The sequence below is a fragment of the Camellia sinensis genome, chromosome 12, assembly GCF_055761805.1.
Source record: "Camellia sinensis isolate YWXY chromosome 12, ASM5576180v1, whole genome shotgun sequence".
NCBI lineage: Eukaryota > Viridiplantae > Streptophyta > Magnoliopsida > Ericales > Theaceae > Camellia > Camellia sinensis.
In genome coordinates this window covers 75,775,087-75,783,706 of record NC_138972.1, presented here as the reverse complement: position 1 = coordinate 75,783,706, position 8,620 = coordinate 75,775,087, and the positions used below count along the sequence as shown (strand labels likewise).

Below are 8,620 nucleotides of genomic sequence, written 5' to 3'. Positions count from 1 at the left end.
AGCTTTGATTTGATCCGGATTTACCTCGATTCCTCTGTGAGTCACCATGTGCCCCAAGAACTTCCATGTTCCTACTCCGAAAGCGCATTTCGAGGCATTAAGGCGAAGCTGATGGTTTTTCAGGATATTAAAAACTTCTCTCAAGTCTGTAAGGTGGTTTGTAGCAAGCTTGTTTTTCACTACCATGTCATCTATGTAAGCTTCCATGGTTCTTTCGAGCTAATCCTTGAACATTCGAGTGATCATTCGCTAGTAGGTTGCCCCAGCATTCTTGAGGCCGAATGGCATTACTTTATAGTGGTAGGATTCTCTTGGAGTAATAAATGTTGTTTTCTCTTAATCTGGGCCGAATAGTGGTATCTGGTGATAGCCGCTATAAGCGTCCAAAAAGCTCATACGCTCATGTCCCACTGTTGAGTCTACTAGTTGATTAATGTGAGGCAGAGGGAAGCCATCATTGGGACAAGCTCTGTTAAGGCAGGTAAAGTCAACGCAGACTCTCCACTTTTCGTTCTTCTTTTTTACTATGACTGTGTTGGACAACCATTGTGGGTACTGAACTTCTCGAATTGCCCTCGATGCTAGGAGCTTATCGACCTCGGTAATTATTGCTTCGGTGTGCTCAACCAAGGATCTTCGACTTTTCTGCACAATGGGCCAAGAAGAAGGGTTAATGTTGAGTTTATGGCAAGCAAAATCTGGACTTAACCCCGGAGTATCATATGCTGACCATGCGAATACCTCCATATTTTCCCTCAGCAAATCCAGCAACTGAAGTTTCTCATCAACACCTAATGAGGTACCGATAAGGAAATACTTTTCTAGGTCATCTTTCTTCATTAGGACTTTTTCCAAATCTTCTACTATCTTCTCTGATGGGGTTCCTCCGACATCCTCCAAGACTGGCTGTTCGGCTACATCGACTGTCTGTACTCGATTGCAGAGTTGTTTAGCCTTCATGGCTGCCATGAAGCAATGTTTTAATGCAACTTGGTCCCCTGAGATCTGCTCTACTCTGTGTTCCATTGGGAAACGGATGAGCTGGTGGTAGGTTGTGGGGACTGCTTTTATTTGATGAATCCAAAGACGACCGAGTGTGACATTGTAAGGAGATGGTGTATTAATAACCAGGAATTCTATGTCTTTGTCCCAGCCACAACTGGCAACATTATCTTGCCAAGTGGCCATTCAGGTTGTGAATTAAAGCTGACTAGTGGAGCTATCGTCGGGGTGAGGTGCTGCTCAGAGAGACCGAGCTTCCTGAACAAGTCGTAATTCAACATATCTGCTGCACTACCCTGATCTACCAGGACTCGTTTTACATCAAATTGTTTCCCAATTCTCACAGTTATAATCAGTACATCAGTATGTGGATGCTGAATACCTTCTAAATCCTTCCTAGTAAATGATACAGTACATAAGAGGGGCTTAGGTACTGTTCGTACCTTTTTCGGCGTGAGCCCTACTGACATGACTTGCTGAATTTGCACAGCTTTGGCAATTTCTTCTTGAAGTGCCTCTTCGCACTCGTGGCTGGTTGTACCATGAATTACATTTATTACCAACCAAGGTGGGTGCTCAATGTTCGGTTTTGATAGAGGGTTCCCTTGTTCGATCACCACTTTGTCTTGATCAATGTAGTCTCGGAGGTGCCTAACAACTACCAAGTCTTCCAGGTGTTGCTTCAATGCTCTGTAATTCTGAGTCATATGCCTCCTGTCTTGGTGATAGGTGCATCTGAGCTTCTGGTTGCTCCGAGCTGGATCTCCTAACATTTTTGGTGGCCAAGTAAAGAATGACTCTCTCTTGATTTTTTCCATAATATGATAGATTGGTTCCTTGAATATAGTCACAACTGTTTCATGGGATTTAGACATGTCTACTTCATTCACTGCGAGTCCTCAGTGTTCCCTATTGGTCTGCTCTTCTTTTGTTCCGAGCTGTTTGTTCAGTTGATGCTATCTCGATAGGCATCTAATCATCTTCGAACCGAGCGTACTGCTCAATCCTGGCACGCAAATCTTTCAGTGTTGTAGCTGGGTGCTTGGTAAGTGACTGTCTTAGCTTACTTTCCGGACGCATACCATGTTTAAAAGACATTACAGCCATCTGTTCACTGACGTTTTCCTCCAGATCATTATGCTCCTCCCAATACCTTCTAGCATAATTACACAGCATTTTCTCCTATTCCTTTCGGAGACCGAACATGGTATTTAGCTCTTTTGGGATCTTAGTGTTTGAGACAAATCTGGCCAAGAACTCTTCAGAGAGCTGCTTCCAGTCTTAAATCAATTCAACGAGGAGACGATTGAACCATCGAATCAATTCACGGAAAAACTTTGCACATCAGTGCCTTGTCTCGGCTCCATAAGGACATTATCTACCGATAATGGCTGATATGTGTCAGTGGGTCTAACTTCCCATCGTATGACGTGAACTTTGGTGGAGTGAATTTCTTAGGGGGTCTCATAGCTTCGATTTCTGGGGAGAATGGAAAGGAGACGAGCCGATCTAATGCTCGGTGCTCTCTCTGATGGACAATATGGTCAAGATGATCTCCTCGTTGCTCATTTTGTCTGTTGCCGACCAACCAAGTACGAAGATCCTGAGGAGGATACTCTGTCTACTGGTTGGCTGTTTTTTGCCTCTTAGCCCTTCTCCGGCGTGAACCACGAGTGTGGTTGTTCGTTGCCTTATTTTGTACTGGGATTGGCTGGCTTTGCTGCCCAGATTCATTTCTGGGGGCCTTCTTCACTGGTGGTTCACAAGATGGGCTCCTCTGGCGCAAGCGAAAGGGCTCTGCGTCGGTCCTCTTCTCCATCGGGTCGCCCATCACCCTTTTGAATTGTGCTTTCAATTCCTGTATCTCCATTCCCATGGAGTTAATGATTCGATCTCTGTAATCCTTCTCTAGTAGAAAATAATGAGAAGAACCTCTAGGGAAGGGCAATCGATGCTCAATAGATTCGGGAGTCCGGTTGTTGTTTCTGGTCTGTTCTTCCAGAACTATCGGGAGTGAGCCTTTATCCTTTGTCTTCTCCGTTTGTGGAGTCAAAGCCGATGTGGAATGTCCTCAATCCGCAGTGCTAGAATCAAGTGCAGAACTCAGAAACGAAGCCATTCACGATCACCACACCAATTGTGCGTACCAAATACCGTACTAGATGATTGTGCATCGGAGCTCCGCACCTGACTGGACTATCCAAGAATTAGGACCCTGCAAGAATGAGCACTGTTAGAGTTGCCCGGCCGGATAACCCCTTCGGTGTGGGAGTCAGTGATCGGAGAATATGGAAGGTACTCTCTAAGGGTAGAGAGTTGTGTTTAAGTGAGTATGCTTCCACTTAGATCAGTTACCTTCAGTGTGAAGTGAATGTTGTTTATATAGTGTCACGACCCGCTCCTCGTACCCAAGGGTTAAGCATCGTGATGGCCAGTAACTAGGGTTACCTCCGGCCAATTCTTAAACAAATAAATAAACGCGAGCGGAAATAATATTTAAATGAGGGTACCAAAATAATCATTGAATCTTCTATTTAATTAAATTGTCAGAACTGGACTATCTCTACAAAGAGCTTCGTGCTTACCCCACGCGCTGGCCCTGACATATCACCTGAAAGTGGTAAACAACTATAAGCATATGGTAGAGTGAGAAATATTATACTAAGAGTATAAAGGCATAAAATTCACCATGGATAATTATTGGCTAAACAAAGCTTGATATTAAAATGCAGAATATATAATACAGAGATCAAATACGGAAATCATATACATAATCATAACCACGATACAGAACGGAACAGAACAGATGTATGGACTCAAGAGATGGTTCATACGAACTCTAAAGGTGGCTCCCACCATAGTGTAGCACTTAGTTCCGTATAGCATTTTGCTCTACACCAGAAGTCATAACCACGATACAAAACTGAACAAATGTATGGACTCAAGAGGTGGCTCGTACGAACTCTAGAGGTGGCTTCGCCCATAGTGTAGCACTTAGCTCCGTACAGCACTTTGCTCCACTCCAGAAATTCAGAGGGTCAATGGATCCATAACAGACTGAGGGTCACAAAGTGACTAGTCAGAGGGCCAATGGTTATTTAAGTCCCCCAAGGCATGAGACTCCCGTGGTGGTACTTACAAAACATAATTGTATATAAGGTTATAGTCAAATATTCTTTAAAATATAAACAAACATATCCATGAGTTTCATTTTAAGCAAATAGGGTTCAGAAAATAATCCACGTAACTGAAATATTAATATAGTTTATAATAATTTATAAAACATAACTTGTATAAAATAAATAATGGTAAGTCAAAACATAAGTAAAATACATTTTGGTAACTCAAGATATAATATAACTAACCTTAACTTTAATTCTAACTTTTACTTTTCACTCATTGCGACCTACTAGATATTCTAAACTAAACTCAAAGTTTTATATATAACAAAACACTAGAGAGAGAGAGAATAAGAGAGAGTTGGAATGGTGAGGATGAAAGAGCTGCTGCGCATCTATATATAGGGGCAAAGCGTGGGGAGCAAGTGGCTTGCAGGCACGCTTTTCTTTTTTGTACAGAAATGTTATATTTTAGTGTATTTTGATTTAGAAAAAATATAATAATAATATCATAATATTCAGAAAATAATATCAAATAATAATATAAAATTTAAAATTATTTTTTTTGAAATCATTTATAATTAAATAATACTAATATAAAATATAAGGGAAATTTAAATTTTCGGGTTGTTACAATCTTCCCTCCTTTTAAAATTTCGTCCTCGAAATTCATCATATGTGCAAGCTATCCGCTACGCACTCTGATAAATATATATATTAGATGACTAATCTGATAGAAAATATTTAAAAAAAAAACTTTACCAAAAACAATTTACTGTCTAGCTGTCAAAAATTATTTTGGGCCAAAATGAGAAACAATTGATGACTTTAAAACTTATTATTAGTTTTGTAATAAAATAAAATAAAATAAGAACATAATTAAACAAGCGACTGAAAATAAAATGGCAGAACCACATGCAATAGTTGAACGAATTTAAGATGCGCTTCCATTTCTTTTATCCGTGAACTTTCTACTGATGGAAAATAATTTCAAAATTAACATCTTTATAATTTGAACTCACTTATTATTATAAGTAAAATATATAATTTATTTTGTATTATTATATGTAATTTTGTAAAATAATATAAAGAACTTTGGGGGTCAAAGCATAAATAAGTCACTAATTTCTAAGGGACAAGATTAAAATCTACGGATGATGATGGCAACTATATATATATATATATATATATGCAAAAAGAAGACTTTATTGATGGAATATAAGAAAATTTATATCAATAAAGAGGAGTTTGGAGCTATAACAAGCTCCAACCTCCTAGTTGGTGAGAAACCAACGCGCAAAGCAAAAGCATAAAAACCAAAAGATTAAACCAGCAGCCCTTCCATGCTGTGGCTCTACAACAACACAACCAAGCACCAAAACCTCCAAGCACCAAACAGATCAGGCAACACCAAAACAGAATAGGCAGAGTAGACAACCAGCCCTTCAGATAATCTACAGCAGCCCTTCATTCAAAATTACTCCAGCAGCCCTTTAATCAATCCAAGCCCCATTTTTGTTTAATCCAACACAGCAGCAAAACAGATGAGGCACCTGATCATAGCATTCACCAAGAACACCCCATTCACACAGACCAGTAGCAGAACACCAGCTCCCAAAGCAAAGCATTTAGAGCCTCACACCAGCAGCACAACACCAAAACAGAACAAGCAGAGTAGATAACCAGCCCTTTAGATAATCTACACAACCTTGAACTATACTGCCATGAATTACTACAGCAGCCCTACATTCAATCCAAGCACCTGGTTTGTTAAATCCAACACAACAGCAAAACAGATGAGAATTGTTTGAAGGGGAATAATCAACCAAAGAATTGTACAATTGGCATTAACAAATGGTACAATTCAATCCAATCCGCTGCTTTGAAGGGGAATAATCCTGCGCAAATAACTAGCAGATTTGATTATTCCCCTTCAAACTAACCAACCAAAGAATTGTACTCTTGGTGGAGCAGGGGCCTTCCACAAAAACCTAGAGATCAAACTATTAGACCCAAAGCCCAATTCGAACCACTGATAGACAGATGATACACTGAAGCAACCAGATGTATTAGCATTCCAAGTCAGACAGTCAGCAACATTAGCTCTGAGCAAAGAGGGGCTACTTAGATGCACTAGCAATCTACTCAATTCTTCTTCCTCCCAAGCAAAGAGGGGCCTTCTAAAATTAAACACCCAATTCCCATATACATCTCTATTGCTGTGAAACATGAATACAGACCCTTGTTTATCAACTGATAGAGAATATAGTCTAGGAAACTCATCTCTAAGACAAATACCCTCTGCCCAACTATCAGACCAAAATCTAATTCTTCTACCATCCTTAATCTTGACCACAGCATTGCTCCTAAAAAATTGCATAAGATCTGCCCTAGAAGCCACAGTGTAAATAATGTCTGCCCAAATCTTGGAGAAGCTGCTAGCCCTCTCAGTAGAAGGAAACCATGCCCACCCTGACTCCCTGTACTTACCACATATAACATCCTTCCAGAGAGAGTTCTCTTCAATACCAAACCTCCACCACCACTTCATTAAAAGGCATACATTCATAATTCTAGTTCTCTTAACACCCAACCCTCCTATGTTTTTACTTTTAGAAACATCCTCCCATTTCACCAAGTGCACTTTCCTCCTCAGATCTGAGCCACCCCAAAGAAAAGTAGACTGAATACTTTCCATCTTTTTTGCTACCTTCTCAGGCATCTTAAAGATTGAGAGATAAAAAATAGGTAAGCTGGCAAGAATAGTCTTAATCAAGGTCAGCCGACCTGCAAATGATAGATATCTTCTCTTCCAAGAAGCAAGTCTTTGTTTACACTTATCAATCATTGGCCGCCAAGTTCTACTACTTCTTGGGCTGGCCCCTAATGGCAGCCCCAAGTATTTGATAGGCAATTTCTGAAATTTATAATTCAACCTACTTGCAAAATCTTAACCTAGCTCATCTGGAATCCCCACCCCACATGCCACACTTTTATTAAAATTAATTCTAAGTCCTGACAAGACTTCAAAGCACCTGAGAATTCATTTTATAATAACTATTTCCCCCCAATCAGCTTCACAGAACAAAATGGTATCATCCACAAATACAAGATGAGTAATCCGAAGACCACTAGGCCCAACAGACGCCCCTCTAATCAGGCCCAAATTTTTAACTCTACCCAGCAAGATATTAAGTGCTTCAGCCACAATGATGAACAGGAAAGGTGACAGTGGGTCTCCTTGACGAAGTCCCCTTTTAGGACAAAATTCAGGAGTTGGAGACCCATTAACCAACACTGAAGTTCTCACAAAAGCAACACATTCCTTTATCCAACTAACCCACTTAGGACCAAAACCAAATTTAAATAACATAGAAAACAAGAATTCCCAATTGACCGAATCATAGGCTTTATGGAAATCCAGTTTAAGCACAACTCCACTTCCTCTAGCCTTCTTTCATCCATCTACTATCTCATTAGCAATAAGTATGCCATCTAAAATGTTTCTGCCCCTAAAAAATGTTGATTGAGTTTCACTTATGATCCTAGGCAGCACCTGTTTCAACCTATTGGATAGTACCTTGGCCAAAATCTTGTACGTGTCACTAAGCTTGGTGGGCAAGTATTTCCCCTGGTATAAATGGAGGTGATTCAGCTGGGTGGAAAAACAAAAAAGGGAAAGGAAAAGTAAGAGAAATGAGAGAAAAGAGAGGAAAAAAAGAGAGAAAAAAAAAATAATGGAAGTTGAAAGGATCTTTGGTGGTGGAAAGAAAGAGTGAGGTATTAAAGTTAAGGTGAGTTATATTATACCTTGAGTTACCAAAATGTATTTTACTTATGTTTTAACTTATCATAATCTATTTTATATAAGTTATGTTTTATAAATTATATTGAGTTATATTAATATTTCAGTTACGTGGATTTATTTCTGAACTCTATTTGTTAAAAGGAAACCCATGGATATGTTTGTTTTATATTTTAAGAATATTTGACTATAACCTTATATGCAATTATGTTTTGCAAGTACCACCACGGGAGTCCCATGCATTGGGAGACTTAAATATCCATTGACCCTTTGAATTTCTGGTGTGGAGCAAAGTGCTGTACGGAACTAAGGGCTACACTATGGTGGGAGCCACCTCTAGAATTCGTACGAGCCACCTCTTAAGTCCGTACATTTTTCCGGTTCTATACCGTGGTTATGACTTCTGGTGTGGAGCAAAGTGCTATACGGAACTAAGTGTTACACTATGGTGGGAGCCACCTTTAGAGTTCGTATGAGCCATCTCTTGAGTCCATACATCTGTTCTGTTCCATTCTGTACCGTGGTTATGAGTATGTATATGATTTCCGTATTTGATCTCTGTACTATATATTCTGCATTTTAATATCAAGCTTTGTTTAGCCAATAATTATCCATGGTGAATTTTATGCCCTTATACCCTTAGTATAATATTTCTTACTCTGCCATATGCTTATAGTTGTTTACCACTTTCAGG

At 39.6% G+C, this 8,620-nt stretch overlaps 1 protein-coding gene across 1 annotated transcript; it reads right to left on the bottom strand.

Annotated features, from left to right (window-relative positions):
* Positions 1–1,136: 1,136 nt before the first annotated feature.
* On the bottom strand, positions 1,137–1,877 carry LOC145803673 (uncharacterized). The gene has a single exon (XM_082896990.1). The coding sequence runs from the start codon at positions 1,875–1,877 to the stop codon at positions 1,137–1,139; it is 741 nt and encodes a 246-aa protein (XP_082753116.1).
* Positions 1,878–8,620: the final 6,743 nt, after the last annotated feature.

What these genes read in the sequence shown, in the direction of transcription:
- LOC145803673 (XM_082896990.1), bottom strand. Translation starts at nt 1,877, where the DNA reads ATGTCTAAATCCCATGAAACAGTTGTGACTATATTCAAGGAACCAATC.